General features: G+C 39.1%; 2 protein-coding genes across 3 annotated transcripts in view; both read right to left on the bottom strand.

Moving 5' to 3' along the window:
• The window catches only part of LOC104681146 (olfactory receptor 2T6), a 50,968-nt gene extending 30,870 nt beyond the window's left edge, over positions 1–20,098 (bottom strand). Inside the window, exon 1 of one of the 2 annotated variants that reach the window (XM_030937250.1) lies at positions 19,985–20,098. The gene's annotated coding sequence lies outside the window, so the exon portion shown is untranslated. Of the gene's footprint in view, positions 1–11,602; positions 11,674–19,984 lie in introns of those variants that run through there. The other variant, XM_030937249.1, reaches the window with a different exon arrangement.
• LOC104681144 (olfactory receptor 2AK2) lies at positions 5,809–11,681 on the bottom strand. The gene is made up of 2 exons (XM_010387362.2): positions 11,603–11,681; positions 5,809–7,162 (listed from the first exon to the last, which is right to left on the bottom strand). Exons 1-2 carry the CDS (start codon positions 11,606–11,608, stop codon positions 6,179–6,181), a joined length of 990 nt encoding a protein of 329 aa, XP_010385664.2. The 5' UTR covers positions 11,609–11,681; the 3' UTR covers positions 5,809–6,178.
• Positions 20,099–22,338: the final 2,240 nt, after the last annotated feature.

Raw genomic sequence — 22,338 nt, 5'->3', positions numbered from 1 at the left:
AATTTTAAAAAACTTCAAGAATAGCACTTAAATGATTTCTTCTAATTTAAAATGCATTCTTGAGAACTTTTTTTTTACATTTTGAAACACACCAGAATTCTAGAGGTAACTTGATATTTAATTGATGGCAGCTGTGTCTCCATTCTGACTTGGGATTTTTCTCTTTTCCCATACTTGCCCATACAATTTATTGATAAACTGAATAAACAATTTATCCAGATACCACTGAATGTATTTAATTAATTAATGCATTTCTCTAGGTTTAAAGACTATTCACTAAAGAGGATGTCTACTGTAATTGTGGGAGGATTTCAGTTTCTAGGACTTTATTAAAGAAAATGTTTTGAAAGAATATGTTAAACATAAACAGTGATTTTGTTGATTCTTTCAGTGAGACAACTGTCATATCCTAATGGCCTCTTAAGATCTTTAGTAAACTGTGATGCAAGGCAAATATATTTCCATTTCATAAATATGCAAAACTTTTAGTTTTTAGTAAAACTAAAAGATGAGAAACAGAAAAAAAAAAAAACATGGATTTAAGATGTTGGAACGTAGTGTGTGATTTAATTTGGTGGAATTATCTATACATTATGAACATAATGCATTTTAAAACTGTCTCCAAAGTTACAAATAAGGAGCAAGAGAATGGCGTGGCAGAACAACCAGACAACAGGGGGTGATTTTGTCTTCTTGGACCAGTTTCATAGCACATGGACTGCCTGGACTCCCTTCTCCCTCACCATACTAGCACTCCTGTTGGTCCCGTTGGCAACTTCACAACATCCTCATTCGGACTGACCCACTCGTCCACTGCCCCATGTATTTTCTGCTCAGCCCATTGTCCCTCATGGACCCCCTGTATATGTCCACATTTGTCCCCAAAACGGCCCTTGACTTTCTGTCTGGGGACCTTCATATGTCCCTCCGCCACTGGGTGTGGCATTCAGCTATTCCTCTTCACCACCTTGGTGGCAGCGGAGGAGCTGCTGGCCATTGGCTTACAACTGCTTTGTGGCCATCTGTTACCCACTGTGCTATTCCATCCTCACCTTTGTGCTACTCCATCCTCAAGTATCTGACCATCTGTGTCCTCATGCTGCTTGCATCTTGGCTGAGAGCACTGCTCATTGCCTTGACCCCTGTAGTCTATACCATGCCTCCCCCTTTCTGTGTCTCCAGAGAAATCCATCACTTTTTTGTGAGATCACACCCCTACTGAAACTAGTCTGTGCTCACACTGCCTGGTATGAAAAAGGTCTTTTTGTCAGTGGTGTTATTTTTCTCCTCCCACCCATCTCAGCTATTATGGCCTCCCATGTAAGCATATTATCCATTGTACTGTTGATAGACTCAAGGCTGGAGCTCAGGAAAACCTAGGCTACTTGCTCTTCTCACATGACCACGGTGTCTTTATTCTATGGGGCCATGATTATCAGGTACTTTCTGCTAAAGTCCTACCACTCCCCTGAGCAGGACAGCATGGTCTCCGTCTTCTACCTCATCCTAACTCCAATGTTCAACCCTCTCTTTTACAGTTTAAGAAACAAATACATTATTTGAGCCTTCCAGAGAGTCCTTGGAAAAAGAATACGACATTTTCTGTTTCCAATGAAAATACAAAACAATGAAAGCATATGCACTGAAATGGAGGGATTTATGAATGTGCATTTAACTCTAAGAGCGAAATATTTTGAGAAACAGACAGTAGACAAAAAAAATATCCTGTAACCAAAGTTGATATGCAAATCAGTCATTTTCTTATTTATATCTTCGTATTCAAAGATAACATAAATGAAGTCTGGTCAATTCATGTGCTATATCAAATGGACTTTTCTTATTCCTATTTAATCATATTATTTGTTCATTTTTACTTATTTTTATCTTTTGAAATTTATTTGTATTTGACAAATAATAATTCTGTCTATTTATAGAGTATAACATGACTTTTATCTATGTATACATTGTAGAAAGTTTAATAAAGCTAATTAACATATCAATCACCTTACCAACTTATTTTTTTGTGGTGAAAATGTTAAAAAAACTATCCTTTTTTTTTGAGACAGGGTCTCATTCCATCACCTAGGCTGGAATGCAGTGGTGCAATCATGGCTCATTGCAGCCTTGACCTCCTGGGTTCAAGAGATCCTGCTGCCTCCAACTCCCAAGTAGCTAGTACTACTACAGGAGCACACCACCACACCCAGCTAATTTTTGTATTTTTGTAGAGACAAGGTTTCCCTATATTGCCCAGGTTGGTCTTAAACTCCTGAGTTCAAGAAATTCTTTTGTTTCAGTCTCTCAATGTGCTAGGATTACAGGCATGAGCCACTGCTCCTGACCTAAAAATCTATTCTTTTAGCAGGTTTGCAATATACATTCATTGTTAACAGTGGTCACCATGCAGTGCAACAGGACACCGAAACTTTCCCCCCACAGGACTCCAAAAGCATGAGCAACAAAAGTGAAAATGGAAAAGTGAGATTGCCTCAAACTAAAAATGCTTCTGCACAGCAAAGGAAACAACAGAGTAAAGAGAAAACCATAGACTGGGAGAAAATAGTTAGTAAATGATTAATATTATAAGGGGCTAATACCCGAAATACATAAGGAACTCAAACAATTCAATAGAAACAACATTAGATCAATAGAAACAACATTAGATCAATAGAGAAATGCAAATCAATATCACGATGAGATACCATCTCACATCAGTCAGAATGGCTATTATTAAAACAACAGATGCTGGCGAGATTGTGGAGAAAAAAGAACAGTTTTACACTGATGGTAGGAGTATAAATTAGTTCAGCCATTGTGGAAAACAGTGTGGCGATTCCTCAAAGACCTAGAGGCAGAAATATCAGTTAACCCAGCAACCCCATTACGGGGTATATACCCAAAGGAATATAAATCATTTTATCATAAAGATATATGCACGCATATGTTCATTGCAGCACTATTCACAATAGTAAACACATGGAATCCAGCAAAATGCCCATCAGTGATAGACCTGATAAAGAAAATGTGGTACACATACACCACGGTTACGATACAGCCATAAAAAGGAATGAGATCATGTCCTCTGCAGGGACATGGATGGAGCTGGAAGCCATTATCCTCAGCAAACTAACACAGGAATAGAAAACCAAACACTGCATGTTCTTGTTTATAAGGGGGAGCTGAATGATGAGAAGACAAGGACACAGGAAGGGGAATAACAAGCACTGGGGCCTGTCAGAGGGTCAAGGGTAGCAGCAGGGAGGGGACCAGGAAGAAGAGCTAATGGATGCTGGGATTAATGCTTTGGTGACTTCGTGGAATTGTTTTTAATAATTATAATAGGATTCTCAAGAACAATATATAAAGGGCTATTTGAGATTCACATTCAAATAGGCAGGTAATTACAGGAAGTCAGTGAAGTGAGAGAGGGGAGGAAAATACCAAAAACAGAAATCAAAAGCTGGTAGTTCTGAACACATTATTAAATAAAAAAAATAGAAATACTGATAATATTGAAGAACATTAATAGCATCAATAAGTAAATATATTAATTTTGCATTAAGGAATGACTAAATGATCTGCACTGTGTCTAAGAGTTTATTCGCATGATTTTACTTCAGTTGCCCCGTAAAACTGCTGTTATATTTGTCTCCCATTATAGATGAGGAATTTTGTCTCAATAAAGTTATGTAACTGCCCAAAATGAAACCATGATAAGAATAAAATCTAGGTTTCAAACCAAGGGCATTAATTTCCAGGTTGAAATAGTGAATGAATCTGAAAATATTCTCAGAATATTTTCTGAGAATAAAGGCAGAGGGAAAGCAGTCCTGTAATCCCTATCAAAGGCACCTGGGAAAAGTGCCTGGGTGGGCCTGGGTGTGCACCTCATGTGTGTGTGTGTGTGTGCACACGTGCGCACGCACAAAGGGTATTATGGTGCAGGAGGAAAAGAGTCACGTCAATAGATACTCTTGCCTGTTTTTGGCCCTACTATCTTTACCACCATCTGTCCTGATTTTCCCTCCAGATACTGTAAGCGTTGACTCTTCCCTTCCTCAATATTAGAAGAGAAAACAGCGATTTCTCTCCTGTTAATTCATTATTAAATATTAATAAATATTAGTCACTGGATTTTTATAAAGAAACTTTCATTAATAAAGCAAGAAAACCACAACAGAAAAACAGAAGCAGAATGAGAATATATTTAGATGTTATTTAACTGGGTCTAAAATGTAAACTTTCATATTAATATATTTTTGTGTAGTGATCACAGTTCTGAAGATTACTCTGGATTTGTTGTGCCGGCAATATAGCACTGTGGTTCCTGACTTTCCTAGGACTCTAAAGAAGAGGGAGTGCACCTGTCCATACACAGGTGAATTGTTTTCTCAAAAAAAACTTCAGAAATCTGAAGTTATTAAGTAGTCTGTGATACATTTTTTGTGCTTTTCCCTTCCTCTACCCTCTCCCAATACATGATAGGTTGTTAAGGCTGAATTCTCATAATATCTACAACACTTAGCTCCCATAATGGTTCATATCATGCAGGATCTTTCTATAACCCTGTTGCCACAATACTGGCTCCCAATATTTGACGTAAGTAGTTTCTTTTTCTTTAGCTTTGTTACCTATGGTCTTTTGTAGGGTGCCCTGGATTCTGTCTGGATTATTTTTAAAAACTTGAACTCTTTGTAGCATCCATATGATGTGCACTACCTAACACTATAATCAGTCCAGTCATCCACACTTACTCATACATTTCTTCCCTTACACCAAGTTGACTGTGATGTTACACCATTTACTATTCCCGAGGAAGTGGATTGTCATAACAATAGCATTGCTTCAACAATGAAAAAAAAAAACCACTGAAAAATGTATTAGCGAGTAAACATAATTTTTACTAAAAAGAATTTATTTACACTGTTCCAAATTATTAAATCATAAAAGAGTCATTAATTTGGGAGGAATCTGAGAATCAGGCAATATGAGTTCATGTCAGGATTTGTCTATTGACCAGTGAGTTGTTCATGGAGTTCTTCACCATAAACTTTGGTCTCAGTCTATATAATGAGGATAAAACAATGGTACTTGCTTAAACCATTGAATAATGTTTTTGTGTGTTTATGTTAATTAGAAAAATACGCTTTCTGAGTTTGCATAGCACTTGGTTACTGAAAAGTGTTTAGGATGTGATGTTGTTACCCTCCTAGTGAACGTCTAAAAGCATAACTAACTAGGGAGCACTCTTTGTTACATAATGCAATAGCACACCATCAATCACTGAAATCACTGAAATCCTGGTTTTCATAATTCTTAGTACTAAATTAAAATGTGTTATTGAAGTAATTATATTTTAAATGTTATTGAAGTATATAGATGGATAAAATAAAATGAAATCATGATAGGAAAACGAATCCAAAGGGAACACATGTTCAGAAAGGTGCACATGGTCTAAGTGAAGAAATTAAAGATTCTTCAGTTGAGTATTATTCACCTGGGGAAAGCCGTCCCTGCAATTCAGGGATGACCAGGTGGTATTGGTTGGGCCTCAGTGTTGCTAGGAGTTGGCCTTAGTATTGTTTTGTTAAACATGCACTATTGCACAAAACATTAAACACGTAGAGAGAAAAATGGCCCACCAAAGAGGTCCACGAGTCCTAACCTCTAGCAACTGTGAATATGTCAGCTTCTATGGCAAAGGGAAACTAAGGTGGCAGACGGAATTAAGGTTGCTCATCAGCAGAGATTTCTGTCAGCTTTTATTTTATTTACTCTCACAAGACCAGTCCCTGTAACAGGGTCACATACAAAATTAAGGCATTGAAACACCTGAGTGCATGAATGAATGAATGTATTCTGCATTTTTCTATTAACTTTGGTTGTTATATAGATTATCTTGATGTTAAATGTTTGGGTAGATTTTACTTTTATGGTTCACATTTCAGATATTCAAGACGGCAAGTCAAAATATTAAAATGCCAGGGTAACACTGGGTTGAAAAGGCTGAATTCTACTGCTTTAGAAGTTAAACAAGTTCGACAAACACTGTTTTTGCGACTTCTATACAGAAAACATTTATTTACATCTTTCCAGATAGTTTTCAGGAATAGCTTTTAATGTTGTTAATGCTCAATCAATACAAGGTTCTGAAGTCCTATTTTCTATGGCATATCCATTATCCCAACAGTCTTCTCATTGCCCCTGTGACTTCCTTATTTCGCAGGCTATAGATAAATGGGTTCAGTAGAGGTGTGATAATGGTGTAAAATACTGCCACCACCTTGTCCCGTGTAGGGGAACGCAAGGAGTGTGGCTTCGTGTAGGTAGCAAGAGTGGTTGCATAGAACAGGCTTGCCACAATCAGGTGGGAGGAACAAGTGGAAATAGCTTTTGCCTGTCCTTTTCCCAAGCTCATCTGGAATACCACAATAAGCACACGAGCATAGGAAGCCAGAATGGCCAGGAATGGTAGCAGCAGGATAATAAGTCCACTCAGGAGGACTGTATACTCATAATGGGAGGTGTCCTGACACACCAATGACATTAGAGCTGGAATTTCACAGAAAAAGTGGTTAATGAGCCGAGACCTACAGAATGGAAGTTGAAACACATACATTGTATGTATGAAAGCGTTGATAGAACCACTGGCCCATGCACATGCAACCATGAGACAGCAGATCTTCTTGCTCATAAGTATAGGATAATGTAAAGGGTGACAGATAGCTACATAGCGATCATAAGACATAAAGCCAAGCAGAAGGGCTTCAGTTCCACCAAGGGCCAAGAACACATACGTTTGAATCTCACAGCCCATAAATGTAATGGTCTTACTCTTTGAGAGGAAGTTGACCGCCATCTTGGGCACCGTGGTGGAGATGTACATGAGGTCAATGATGGAAAGCTGACTGAGCAGAAAGTACATTGGAGTGTGGAGTCTGGTGTCCAATCGAATGAGGTGGATCAGCATGACATTTCCTGTCAGAGCAACTGTAAAGATGGTGGCAACGACGACAAAGAGAAGAGAGTTTGTCCAGCCATATTGGAAAAGACCAACAAGTAGAAAATCCGTCCCAAAACTTTGATTTTCTGCTTTCATGGCTGAAACCAAAATATCAAAGCAGATGACATCTGAAACGTTCATGTAATAATGTTGACTGCCCTTTAAGAGAAAGCAAAATGACAATACTAAATACAATAGAATTATCTGGACTGTCTTTAGGATGAATTTATATCTCTCCTATTCATCACATGGAATGTATCCATAGAAAAATTCCCATTTTACAAATGATGACATGAAAATAAGTGTGTTTACTGACTGCAGAATAAAATATAAAATGAAAATAAAATAGAGTATTTAGATTATTTGTCTGAACAAGTTATGTTTCTCCTTTGTAAATATATTCAAGATGATAGACAAGCTGTGTTTACCTGTTAAAAATCACTCACTGACTCAATTTTCTCATATATGTGACATGACAGAATTAGTCAAATATATAATTTCAAGGATTCTTTACCTCATTTCTCTTTTGATTACATTGGTTATAAACAAGAATATATAAATATAAACACTATATAAAAGTAGTAACATTTGTATAGTAAATGTTATTTTACTTGTTCAGACAAATAATCTAAATGTAGTAACATTTATACAGTAAATGTTATTTTACTTGTTCAGACAAATAATCTAAATGTAGTAACATTTACATAGTCAATGTTATTTTACTATATAAATGCTATTACATGGTCTAAGTGAAGAACGTAAAGATTCACGTGGGGTGAATTACAGTGCTATTACAGATCTTATGATTTAACTAGTATTTATCTATTTCTATGAATGTAGACACAATTTTATAAACTTGGGGGAAAAGGTAAACCAAATATTAGGAAGAGCTTGAGAATGAATCATTGAAATATAAAAATATTTATTATTCTTTGACTCAAGTAGCATGTAATGAATGGTTAATGAGCACAATACAGTGATAATCTCTGGAACTCATAATATATTTAGACTGAAAAGCTTGGTTGTGTTTGAAAAATTAAAAATAATACAAATCATTGCTGAAAGCATTACATAAAGCTGACTTTATAAGTTATAGTTATACAAAACTAGTAATATTCAATTATCTTTCTTTTGTACTAGTCTAAAATATTGTCGCATTACTAATTACAATTACTCAATGATATTTAAACAACATTTTAATATCATACAAAAAAGCTTGTATTTCTAAAAATGTATACAATAAAAAGTATGAAAAGTCACCAAATTCACATAAAAAATATGGTCAGATGGTAATTCTTGGTAAAACAATTCATAAAAATGTAACCTAAATTTTAACATTATATGTTTCAGACTATGACATAATTATTTTAATATAATCTAGAAAGAAGAGATCTAACTCGAAGCAAGAGTGAAAATTATTTACAAAAATCTAACAGGGGGGAAATAAAACAATAAGATTTTATAGAGGTAAATGAAGAAAATATTGGTTATAATTGAGTATGATACAGAAACAGGAGAGAAAGAATATTATAGCTACAATAAAATTTATATAATAAAATAAATTACTATACAAAATATAGTAACATACCTCATATAATGCATATTATCAATCATTTGTACAGGGCAAAAAAATTGAATAACAAATAAAAATAAGAAAATGAGCAACAGTTTTGGAAGTATTGGAATGATCATTTCATCATATGATGACTATGCTTCAAATTTACTACTGCTTACTTCTCCAAACATTACATGTAGAAAATAATTGATTTTAACTGGAACACACAGAAAATTCTTAGGGCAATAAAGTAAACTATTTACTGTCTTATATATAAAGGCTCTAGCACATGGAGAAAAAAGACCTGACTGCATAACCTGGAAATAGATATAAATAGGTAATGCATACAAAGGAAAATAGAAGGTTTAAAATAGGGTAATTATCTGTCTAAGCCTAAATCAATGTCATGTGGATAAAACAACCTCATTAAGCTATTTTTTAAAAGGTCAAGACTGTAGTCCAATGTACAATAATATATTTTTGGTGACACATGGTTGAATTTTTTAAGATTTTTTTTTACCATAAACATCATTTCCATACATTTTGGACTAACAGTTTTATTACTGGAATTTTACTACAGTAATATATGAAATAATCTTTGGTACAAACATATATTACATGTTGAAGATGATACCTTTTCTAAAAACAATTTAGAATTATGAATGCATGATTATTTTTTTTTTTTTGAGAAGGAGTCTCGCTCTGCCGCCCAGGCTGGAGTGCAGTGGCCAGATCTCAGCTCACTGCAAGCTCCGCCCCCCGGGTTCACGCCATTCTCCTGCCTCAGCCTCCGGAGTAGCTGGGACTACAAGCGCCCGCCACCTCGCCCGGCTAGTTTTTTGTATTTTTTTTAGTAGAGACGGGGTTTCACCGTGTTAGCCAGGATGGTCTCGATCTCCTGACCTCGTGATCCACCCGTCTCGGCCTCCCAAAGTGCTGGGATTACAGGCTTGAGCCACCGCGCCCGGCGATAAATTTTTTAAATGACTAATCTGATGACATGTCACATATTCAAAAAGTAGTCATGAAAACTGGATAAACAGAAATTTTACACACAAATACAAACACATAAATGCAAAAATAAACAGTTATAGTATCTATTGATCATAATTCACTCAAAGATGCTTCATGATTGGAAATACCAAAAAAAAATTCCAAAACAGAAACACACTGGGGTTTGGATGTTGCAAATCTTACTCTGCTATGAAGCAGGTCACGGGTTTCACTAAACTTCTGGAATAAATACTGGCCTCCATTCCATCTCCCTCAGCCAAGCAAAAGACTACAGCCAAGCAAAAGACTACACAGCACGCTACTCTTAATCTCTTCCTAAATTGAGTTGTAAGTAAAATTCTATGTTGACTGCAGCACCTTTCTGACAGCAGGCCTCAATGAATCAGGCTTAATTAGATTCTTTACACAAGTCAACTTGCTGAGAGTATGTGGTTGAGAGGTATTAAATCAGAAATATTAATCGCACTCAACTACTCACCAATTCTTGCATACATTAAAGACACTTTAAAAATCTGTGAGATTTAAAAATATGTATTTGTTATTCTCTTCATTTAATTTTAATTAAACAGAATCCTTAAGCTGCTTGTTAAGTATATTGGAAGATTTTCTAATCAAATTTTCTCCCACCTCTAATTACAAAACATAATCCTCTGGTAAGCATCACCAATATTAAATGCTACAAGATTCTCTTCGTAATGCTGAAGACCAAGGCTATAGCAAATATAATGTTGTATAAACGTAAATATTTCACCTGATAGGTGAATATTTCACCTGATAGAGAAATGTGCTAAGATGAGCACAGAAGCACCTAAAACACATCTAGAGTTTCCTTAGTCCTGAGAAATAATTTCCCCACCTCCCAAGCTCCTTGCCCAATATCAAATATTACTTTCTTTTTTTTTCTTTAAGACAGTGTCCTACTCTATCGCCCAGGCAGGGGTGCAATGGCATGATCTTGGCTCACTGCAACCTCTGCCTCTCCATTCAAGCGATTTTCCTGCTTCAGGCTCCCAAGTAGCTGGAGTTTCAGGCATGTGCCACCACACTTGACTAATTTTTGTATTTTTAGTAGACACGGGTTTCACCATGTTAGCCAAGCTGGTCTTGAACTCCTGACCTCAAGTGACCACCCGCTTTGGCCCCACATACTGCTGGAATTATAGGCCTAAGCCAACATGCCCTTTCTTTATTTAGATGAAATCCCAAATAAAAATTTCAATTGAAATTAATGTAAAAGAAATCTATTAAGTATGACATAATTTATGATACTATATTCACCAATACATTCAACAAACTGCAATTTCCAACCTCAAAGGCATATAATTATAATGCAGCCCACTCCATTAGGTAATAGCTTGGACCTTCAGTGTGAGTTAAGCAACTTAAATAACATCCATCGAAAGTGTGCTCTAAACCAATCGAGTCCTTCCGCAGGTAGAGAGGAGGCGATGTTGTCGTTTCTGCTGATCATGACGGATTTGAGAACTAGTCTACTATTATTACAGCCATAAACTGAAAGCCACACATTTTCACCCAAATAATTTTTGAAATATGCAATTTAATTCATTGTTGGTTTCATCATAATGTAGCCTCTTGTCATTCTTATCATCATCTACATATATTTTGGCATCACTGACCTCCACATTTACCTTGAAGTTTGAATTCTGCTTTTATAAAAACTCCTTCTATAGAACAATTGAAAGATGTTAGGTAACTCATTACAGGAGATGAGAACTAGGGAGATCTGCAGAAATAGAAGCCATGGATATGCAAATACATTATCTCCTTAATACTAACAGGCAATAACAACATAAATTTCTAAGTGTCAATAATAACCATGTATGCTAGTGGCATACAACTTATGACATTTTTTTTGATAGAACTGAATAAAAATTTCACCACACATTGTGTTTTTGAAATATTTTACCTAATTTTAAACTTTCATCATTCCAAAAATATTGTTGAATATAATTACATACTGAACATAATGTTAAAATTGGAGGCTAAAGTAAGGAAGAGATGTTTCCTACCTCCATTAAGACCACAGAGATCCTTCCAGTTGTGTTCTCTCAGGTGGGGGATGTGCCGAACTCACCCACACTTGCCCACATCTCTGCACCAACATGCCCCAGCCCCTTCATCCTGGTAAGGCGGAGATTGTTTAAATTCAATATCAGACCAAATATGTCTCAAGTATATACCTTGAGATTCTTTTTGCAGACATTAATTAATATCTGGATGATCTATGCAGCCAATAATATAATTCTATGTAATTATTTAAATAAAATACATACCTTTAAATATATCTCTGAATCTAGTTTCAGAATATATTTCTCTCACATAAGTTACAGTAAATTTGTCAAGGAACTACAAATTCTTCTGATTTACCTCAGTAATTAGTTGGCTAACCAGCGATTTGATAGCTAGGTGACTGCCACCATGAGCAAGCCTTATTGCCTCCACCAAGCCACGTCTTTGAAACTGACAAAGGCTGGCCTTGAAAGCATTTTTTCCTCTAGGTAAAAGACATATAGACCAGGCGCAGTGGCTCACACCTGTAATCCCAGCACTTTGGGAGGCTGAGGTGGGTGGATCAGGAGGTCAGGAGTTCGAGGCCAGCCTGGCCAATATGGTGAAACCCCGTCTTTACTAAAAATACAAAAATTAGCCACTCATGGTGGCATGCACCTGTAATCCCAGCTACTCAGGAGGCTGAAGCAGAAGAATCGCTTGAACCTAGGAGGCAGATGTTGCAGTGAGCCAAAATCACACCACTGCACTCCAGCCTGGGAGACAGAGCGAGACTCTGCCAAAAGAAAAACATATATATATATATAGATTGTCTTTTATTTTGTAATTAATTTTAAAATGATTTCAATTTTAGTTTATGTAGCCTCTTTCATAGAGATGAATTTCATTCTTCTAGGATTTTTTCCCAGAAAAAAATGTATATATATATTTTTAAGTAACAGGAGATGTATCTGAATAGCTCTGCAAAATTAACTATAAGAAGCATTCTCTGCCACCACAGTTGGAGGTAGTAGTTAGAAAATCAGAGCATCAGAGCAATTCCTTTTTTTATTTACTTTTAAATAAAATTATATTATTTATCAATTATATATATCAAAAAGAAACAGAAGCAGAATGACATATAGTCTAAATAATCAAGCTATTTAATGTGACAGTTCTGAAAAAGAAGTCCTATACTTTTAAAATTTCTAATCTGAAAAACATTTTAGAAATTGTTATACTGAATTTGTAAGATGGTCTTTTTTTTCTTTTTACCTCAGACAGTAAAGCCTTTGTTCATTTAGCATAGGAAATTCAGAGGAAAGCAGAATTTAAACAAAAAGTCATCATTTTTTATCCTATATAAGGTTGCTAATGTCTACATTTAAATGGGTTAACTGCCTAATCAAGGTTGACCTTCATATTCTTTGTCTAAGAGACCTTCTGGGAAAACTTGGTCTCCAATCCACAATTAAGCACATATTAGAACTGGTGTCTTTAATTCCAAAAAAGAAGATAAAATTGAGTTCAGGATGAATGCTCAAAATATATTGGTTTAATTGATAAACAATCAGGATATTTTTAACTGAGACTTTTAAAAATATATTTTTATTCTATTTTACATTTAAGATATACATATAGATTAGGTTCTGCATAATTAACCAACTGATACAAAATTTTTCTGCAAACAACATAAAAAATGTCATTTTAAGGAATTACATAACCCAGGAGATGATCTATATAACATATTACAATATTTTTTCCTACGATTTTTTTTTAAAGATTGTTGTGGTCACAGAACTAGACAAGTCAGATATCTAGAGGTCCACAGATACAGTGACAACTGTTGTAACCACTAACAGTTCATTGTTCCCAGGCTCATAGAAAGCAAGTCAGATAATGCCGTGTGACCACTTAATCCTCTATTGCAACAAGTCTTATTTATAACCTGTGAAAATAAATGTGAGGTTGAATTTTAACCAATCTCTCTGCAAAATGTCATGGATGCCATAACAACCCCTTTGTTCAGGAATAAAAACAAAAAAAGTGCAGGAGCTTAGGAGACAGGGTGATGTAAGTTAGAATTTGAGGGAAAGATACACAGGCTTAGTCTACTCTGTACTTACTTGATATAGAAGTTCCTATTAAACAATCACACACATCTCTTCATTTTCCCTAGCTAAGATATTGTGTTCTTTAGAATGGAATAGTTTGCCTCACTTTTTGGTAAAACAACTTACAATAATTTCCACAGAAGGAGGACTCCAGTATTCAGACATCATTGAATGTGAATGTTTGAGGGAAATCACTGACGGGGATATTTCTAGGATATCGAAGGACAAACCTGAATTTTGAAAAGCCTGAAACACATATTGTATTGGGTGTTCTCCTTCAGAAAAAAAAAAAAAATACTATTACTAAATGAAGATACAGTTTGGAAGGGCTTATGCACAGGAAAGGCCCTGAGACTGGGTTTCTTTAGCCTCACGTCTGCCTCTGAATAAAGGTCTAATACATTTTAGTAGTAGTTACCAGTTTTGTTTTATTATATTCACTTGGTATTGTGTGAGAGACATATTTTTAAGGTAATTCCATTCCAAAAAGTAAGCAATTTTAAAAAGTTATGAGAAAATTAACTTGAATGGAGGTATGTCAGACACTGAGCACGAGAGTAAACATGGAGTGCCGTGGTGGAAGGGAGCTGGGCACGACGGTTTCACTCTGTCTGAACAGGACCAGGGACTCATTGTGTGCTTTCCCTCGCAGTTATGGATTCACAGAACCAGGTCAAAATGGGATGTGGATAATTATCAAAAGGGTTTGTGTCCCCTCGGAGGAAAGCAGTGAATGACTGCATCCCTGAAGCCACTTAGTTTACACAGGATTTTTTTAAAATTTAACTTGGTTTAGGTACATGGGTACATGTGCAGGTTTGTTATATAGGTAAACTTGTGTCATGGGGGTTGTTGTACATATTACTTTGTCACCCAGGTATTAAGCCTAGCACCTATTAATTTTCCTGATTCTCTCCCTTCTCCCACCCTTCACCCTCTCACATTCCGTAGTGTGTGTTATTCTGCTCTATATGTCCATGTATTCTCATCATTTAGCTCACTTAGTGAGAAGGTACAGTATTTGGTTTTCTGTTCCTGTGTTAGATTACTAAGGCTTCCAGTTCCATCCATGTTCCTGCAAGGGACATGATCTCATTCTTTTTTATGGCTGCATAGTAATCCATAGTATATATGTACCATTTTCTTTATTCAGTCTATCACTGATGGGCATTTAGGTTGATTCCATGTCTTTGCTATTATGAATAGTGTTCAGTGAACACGTGTGTGTGTGTGTCTTTATAATAGAACGATTTATATTTCTTTGGGCATATACCCAATAATGAGATTGCTGAGTCAAATGGCATTTCTGTTTTTAGGTATTTGAGGAACTGCCCCACTGTCTTCCACAATAGCTGAACTAATTTACACTCCCGCCAACAGTGTGTAAGCAAGCATTCCATTTCTCCACCTCACCAGCACCTGTTATTTTTTGACTTTCCAACAATAGCCATAGAATGATACTTTTTAAAAGGTAATAATATCAGCAATAACAACAATATTAATCATCATTCAAAATAATGTTTATCGAGGGCTTGTTTGGTGCCAGACATTGTGAGTTATTTTCCTGTGTTATTTGCTTTTCAAAAATCAGCTTCAGTGGTAGGTGCTCTCACCAGACATCATGGAAAGGAAGGAGCTATTTATTTGCATAAATAGAGCAAACAGTGGCCAGGCGCGCAGTGGCTCACGCCTGTAATACCAGCACTTTGGGAGGTCAAAAGATCGAGACCATCCTGGCCAACATGGTGAAACCCCGTCTCTACTAAAGATACAAAAATTAGCTCAGCTGGGTGGTGTAAGCCTGTAATCCCAGCTACTTGGGAGGCTGACGCAGGAGAATCCCTTGAACACATGAGGCAGAGGTTGCAGTGAGCCGAGATCATGCCACTGCACACTAGCCTGGGCGACAGAAAAAAAAAAAATTTTTTTTAAATTAGTAAACAGTGTGGTGCATTGCACCTGTAATCCCAGCTACTCCAGGGCTGAGGTGAGAGGATTCTTTTCTATTTTTTTTTTTTGAGATGGAGTCTCACATTGTCGCCCAGGCTGGAGTGTAGTGGCGTGATCTCAGTTCACTGCAACCTCTGCCTCCACAGTTCAAGCAATTCTCCTGCCTCAGCCTCCCGAGTCGCTGGTATTACAGGCACCTACCACCACGCCCAGCTGCTTTGTGTATCTTTAGTAAAGATGGGGTTTCACTGTGTTGGCCAGGATGGTCTCGATCTGGTCTCAATCTCCTGACCTTGTGATCCACTGCCTCAGCCTCCGAAAGTGCTGGGATTACAGGTGTGCCACACCCGGCTGAGAGGATTCTTTGAGGCCGGGAGTTTGAGATCAGCCTGGACAACATAGCAAGACCCGTCTCTACATTTTTTTTTTTCTTTTTTTAAAGTAGCTTGGTGCAGTGGACTGGTCCTGAGGTGAGATTATCTAGCTTGAAGCCCAGGAGGTGAAGGCTGCATTGAGCTATGATCGTGCCACTACACCTCAGCCTGTGGAGCAAGACTCTTTCTTTCTCAATAGAAAAGTAAGTTAAAAAACAAACAATGAGTTCCCGGTTGTTCTTATATTCAAAGTTAAGCCATTCCACTCAAAGAGAAAATGCATAAATCATGAAAAATACAGTCAGATAGAAGGAGTAAGTTCTAATATTTTATAGCACAGTAGGGAAACTGTAGTTAAAAACAATTAATTGTATCTTTCAAAATAGCTTGATGAGAAGAAATGCAATGTTCCTGACACACACACAAAAAAAACATAAATGTTTGAAGTGATGGATATGCCATTTACCCTTACTTCATCATTACATATCATATCAAAATATCACAGGTACCCCCAAAGTCTGTACAACTGTGATATATCTGTAAACAAATACATTAAAACTGCAAAAAAAAAAAAAATTGAAAAAAACAGAACATCCAGACGGAGAATATTAAATCAACAATATGAACATAGCCACTCTCTCTGCCCACATGCCCAGCCCAGCAAAATCACATGGTCACTTTTCAGGGCTGATTTCCTCCCAGCTAGATGGCAGGATCTGTGTCCTAGGTTCATTATCCCGTATAAGGCAAATTTCTGCTACCCCTCGACATGGGAAGCACTCCGACACCACACACATGGGTATCTGAGCCCTAAGATTTGACCAACAGAGCCGGCAGGGCTTTTTATTCTAGATTTCAGCAAAGAGCCAGCAGGTCTTTTTATTTCAGATTACAGCTTTTAAATTCACACAAAGGAAAACAAACCTAAAAGATCAAACTTTTGTATTTGATTAAGTTTAATAAGGAAATTAAAGCAAATATATCATGAAGAAAACAATAAATGTATCAGTATGTCATACAGCTTTCCTTCAGACATATTAAGACCTTTTGAGCATCAAGGGAAGCCCAGTCTTAGGAAGAACCTCTCCTCCCACTTTTGTGAGTTTTATATCCAGTTTTACTTCACACAGTGAAGATCAGAAAAAAAAAAAAAAAAGTTCCCTAGTACTTTGTGTAGGAAGAGGGCAAAGGCAGTCATCTTGGAATGCACCCAGAGCATCCTGTTCTTAATAAGTCTTACCCTCAGTAGAAACTATTTTATAAGAACTTAATGACAGGGTTTTAAAAAAATATTCCATTTAATACTGCATGAATTTAACTAAAGACAGAGACAGAAACAGAAATGAAGGAATTCCTGAACTCCCAGTCACAGTTAGAGACACTTTTCTAAGGCTAAACATACATTAAGTAGAAGGCATTATGATTTGCAGTGGTTTTCTTATTACTTTTACAATCAAATAGATTAAGTTTTGAGTTGAAAATGATACAATGCATCCATTTCAAGTTTGATGACACGTCTATTACCCCAAAAAATCCTTTTGTGCCCTTTGCAGTCTACCCCCCCACTCCCTGACCCCAGCAGTTAATGATGTAGTTTCTGTCACTATACAGGTTCGTTTCACCTGTTCTAGAAATTTACCTCAATGGCGACACACGGAATGCACTCTTTTCATCACCAGCATGAGATTTTTGAGATTCATCCATGCTGCCTCACGTTTCCATAATTTGTTCCGCTTTACTACAGGCCAGTATTCCATTGGATGACTAAATCACAATATATCCATTCCCATTTGTTCCGTTTTACTACAGGCCAGTATTCCATTGGATGACTAAATCACAATATATCCATTCACCTCTGGATGCATAGAAATTGTCTCCAGTTTGGCGACTAGTATAAACAAAGCTGCTAAGAAGTTCTTTCTGTGAGTACATGCTTTATAAATTTCATTTGTTATTCTTTAACATTAACATTACTTTCTAAAAGGATGTTACATTCACAAATGCAAAATTCATGCAAATGTGACAGAAGCCTGAAGCAGAAGTCTGCACAATTTTCCTTATGTTATATTTCATAACTAAGGGGAGAAAACCTGAGATATTGTTTTCAGTCGGCAAATCCTTAATGTAAGCCACACACTCTGCTAGATGTACTGTTAGACTACCTCGTTTAACATCTGTGCAACAGCTCTAGGAGGTACTTCGTGTTATTATTTTCCTGTACCACTTTCCAGCTTGAGGCCTGGCAACGTGAAGGAGCTGGCGCAGGTCAAACAGAAGTCAAGGGTGACGCCGGGATGGAAAAGGCCTTCCCAAAGGCCGACAAAGCACGTGTCCTCGTCACAAGTCTGATCGGCCCGGAAGTCTCCGGAAGTCTGATCGACCTGGAAACCAGAATCCACACCGTTCCCAGCCACTGTGTCCGTCTTCGGTCGGCTGCTTTTGGTCAGAAATTCCCGGATCAGGGATCCGGAGCACCCGTTAGTGATGATGGTCCCCAGGCCAAGCACGTTTCTTCAACATTTTAATAACCCATTTATTCATGTTAATCAACTGAAAGTTGCCTTCGGTCTTGGTTGGAATATTGTATATCTGAGCAAGACAATGTCCCCTCGCTGGGGGCGGAAGTCAATGGCTCGTCCTCATGGAACTCGATGTACCCGTAGCAGACCCGGCTCCTGCCTGCGGCGTCCTGATCGCTCCTGGGCCTCCTGCGTTCCCGCCGGGGCTCCGGGGCGCGTGGAGCAGCCGCGCTCTGCGGAGCCCGCGCCGCGGGGTAGGAGCTTCCGGGACACGCGGGCCTGCGAGCGCCTAACTTCCCGCCGCGTCCCTCCTGCCTTTCCTTGGGCGGGTCGTTTTCACGGACCAGGACGTTGCAGATCAGAAGGGAGGACGCGACGGGCGGGCCACACCCCCCCGGAGCGTGGCCAAACGCCCACGACCGCCAACGCCGGGGTTCTCCTCTGGACTGTAGAGGGGTGGACACCGCGTTCCTGTGAATGGTGCAGGGAGAACCAGGCAGGTGCTTCTGGAGTGAGGAGGAGCCATTTCTCTGCCGCGCGGGGAGGGACGTTGCGGAAATCTCCAGGGTGCCCGCTGTGCGGCTCAGGCCGAGGCTCGTCCCCTCCTCCCGGGAAGGTGATGGGAGAGGCTGGAGAGGGGACGGGGACAGGCGGCGGCTGCGGGTGAGGACGGGTTGGGCGTTGTCTGGAGCGCTGGCTGGCAGCGGAGGCAGGACCGGACGCAGCATGACGCCGGCAGCTTTCACTGAGCCGAGACTGAGGACTGGACGCGCCCGCGGCCGGCGGGGGTAGGAACATCCTGGAAGCCTCTCCCAGGACCCCGGCGGCGGCGCAGCGGCCACGACTCCTCAGGAAACCCCGACTCACAGTCCAGGAAGAGCGCGGCGTGTTCCCGTCACGGCGGCCCTGACCTGGCGACACGCGCCGGAGCAGCGGGTACCCACAGCTGTTCCCCGCAGTGTGAGCGTGCCGTGTTGACACCCACCCGGGGCCCCGAGAGCTCGCCGCCCCCACGCAGGAGGACGGACAGCGCCAGCTCCCCCAGCCCCTACCCACGGCGGACAGACGGCCGCCGCTCACCCCCAACAGGCCAGCGGCCGGACCGCCGAAAAAGCCACGATCACCGGGTTAACCACCAGAACGCGGGGTGCTTGCTCAGTACAACCCGCATATAGAAAACATTTTTGGACTCGGGAAGGGGAACATCACACACTGGGGTCTATCATGGGGAGGGGGGAGGGGGGAGGAGGGAGGGATTGCATTGGGGAGTTATACATGATATAAATGATGAATTGATGGGTGCTGACGAGTTGATGGGTGCAGCACACCAACATGGCATAAGTATACATATGTAACAAACCTGCACGTTATGCACATGTACCCTAGAACTTAAAGTATAATAAAAAAAAAAAAAAAAAAAAAAAAAAACATTTTTGTCCCCGTACCTGTGGGGGGAACCGCCAACATAGTCTTCGCCTTTCGAAATCTCGCTCTTAGGAAAACCACTTCTCGGCATCAGGATAACTTTTCTGCCGCCTCAGTATGAGGACAGCGCCCCTCGCCCCTCCACAGCCTCGCACGCCTTCCCCTTTACACACAGGGTGACTTGCCCCGCGCAACCCCAGCCCTATTAGCCCTGCTGCCCAGCTGGCTGACTCGGGACCAAGCGGCTCCTGCATTCCCTCCCACAGCACGGGAAATCCTTCGTGTCTAAGCAGCAGGTGGCGAAGTAGCAGCTCCATTTACATAAAAGTTGCCCTACCCGTGACGTCACTTGACAGGGTTTTAATCAGAGTCTAACAGACCTTGGGGAAAAAAAATATTCAGCTCTAGGCCCTACTAACTTTTTTCGTCTCACCTAAGTGGAAAAACAAACACAAAACCAAGAAGCACTCATGAAGGTCCTAGGCCAGGAGCACTAGCTGGCTCGCTGGCTCTCTCCTCTCCTCCCTCTCTAACTCTTCTCTCTCTCGCTTTCTTTCTCCTCTGTTTCTCTCTCGCTCGCTCTCGCTCTTTCTCTCCACTCTCTCTTTCTCTAGCTCTCTCGCTCGCTCGCTCTCTCGCTCTCTCCTCTCTCTCTCTCTAGTTCTCTCACTCTCTCTCACTCTCTCTCTCTCTCCTCTCTCTCAGACACACACACACACACACACACACACACACACACACACACACACACACGGAGATCTAGTAATAGGATTATAAAACCATTTCCCTCCCCTCACTTCTTACCATCACATCTATAGGGCTCCCATAAAATAACAGAAAAATACAAAATAAATAATTGTGCATCTCAAATTTTACTTAAGGGAAAGTCTGTAGATAACCCAAAAAACAGTGAGAGAGACAAAAACATCAAGAAAAATACAGTCTCTAACACAGCTACAGCCAGCAGCAAGCACAACCTAATTCTCAGGTAGATAAACATAAAAACCAGTAATATAGGCTTATTTATGTTAGAATTATCAGACCAGGAGCTATAATTTAAAATACAAATTATCTAGGCATAGTGGCACGTACCTGTAGTCCCAGCTAGTCAGGTGGCTGAGGCACGAGAACCACTTAAATCCAGGAGGCGGAGGTTGCAGTGAGCCCAGATCGTGCCATTGCACTCCAGCCTGGCAACAGAGGGAGACTACGTCTTAAAAAAGAAAAAAAAAAAATTACTACTATCAAAAGGGAAAGAAAAGACATGTAATCCCATGAATGTTAAAAGGATGATAAAGGCATATTAAAAACAACTCTATGTCCAGAGGTGTGACAGCCTGATGAATCATTTCCTTGGAAGACACAATCGATCAAAACTCACAGAAGAAGAAATACAAAATCTGAACAGGCCTATATCTATTAAACATATTGAATTGCCAGGAGCAGTAGCTCACGCCTGTAATCCTAGCACTTTAGGAGGCCGAGGCAGGTGGATCACCTGAGGTCACGAGTTCGAGACCATCCTGACCAACATGGAGAAACTCCGTCTCTACTAAAAATACAAAATTAGCCGGGCGTAGTGACACATGCCTGTAATCCCAGTTACTCAGGAGGCTGAGTCAGGAGAATCACTTGAAGTTGGTAGGTGGAGGTTACAATGAGCCAAGATCATGCCATTGTACTCCAGCCTGGGCAACAAGAGCGAAACTCCATCTCAAAAAAAAAAAAAATGCATAATTAATAATATGCTAAAAGAGAAAGCACCAGGCCCAGATATGATAACTGGTGAATTCTACCATTTATTAAAAGAATTATTCCAGTTATCCACCACCTCTTCCAGAAAAATGAAAGCACAGGGAATAATTTCTGACTCATTCTATAAGGCCCTAATTCCAAAACTAGACAAAAACATTACAAAAATGGACAGCTACAGATCAATAACTCCTAGAAACACAGAGGCAAAACTCCTCACTCAACCAAATCTTAATAAATCGAATCTAACAAAGTATAAATATAATAGTATTAAAAAAATTGTAGCCGGGCACGGTGGCTCACGACAGTAATCCCAGCCACGGCGCCAGGCCCGCAATATATTTTAAAGTACATTGCCATACTGGACCAGTGCTATGGTTTATCTAATAAGTATGCCATCTCTGATGGAGATTTCAAGAGATAATACATAAGAGAAGGGGTCTGGAGGAGTTCTATTCCTTTATCCTTCATCTCATAAGACAATGCAAATCCCTGTATTTGTATTAGAGTAGCACACTTATTGTTAAATTTCAAAGCCATTTCAAATACATAGTCTCCATTTAATGAAAAGATTATTGAATTGAAAGTAAATTAAATAATTCAAGCTCAATTATCTCAGTGT

This window comes from Rhinopithecus roxellana, chromosome 8 (genome assembly GCF_007565055.1).
Source record: "Rhinopithecus roxellana isolate Shanxi Qingling chromosome 8, ASM756505v1, whole genome shotgun sequence".
Taxonomy (NCBI): domain Eukaryota; kingdom Metazoa; phylum Chordata; class Mammalia; order Primates; family Cercopithecidae; genus Rhinopithecus; species Rhinopithecus roxellana.
The sequence above is the reverse complement of the archived record's forward strand: the minus strand, read 5'-3'. Positions and strand labels throughout refer to the sequence as shown.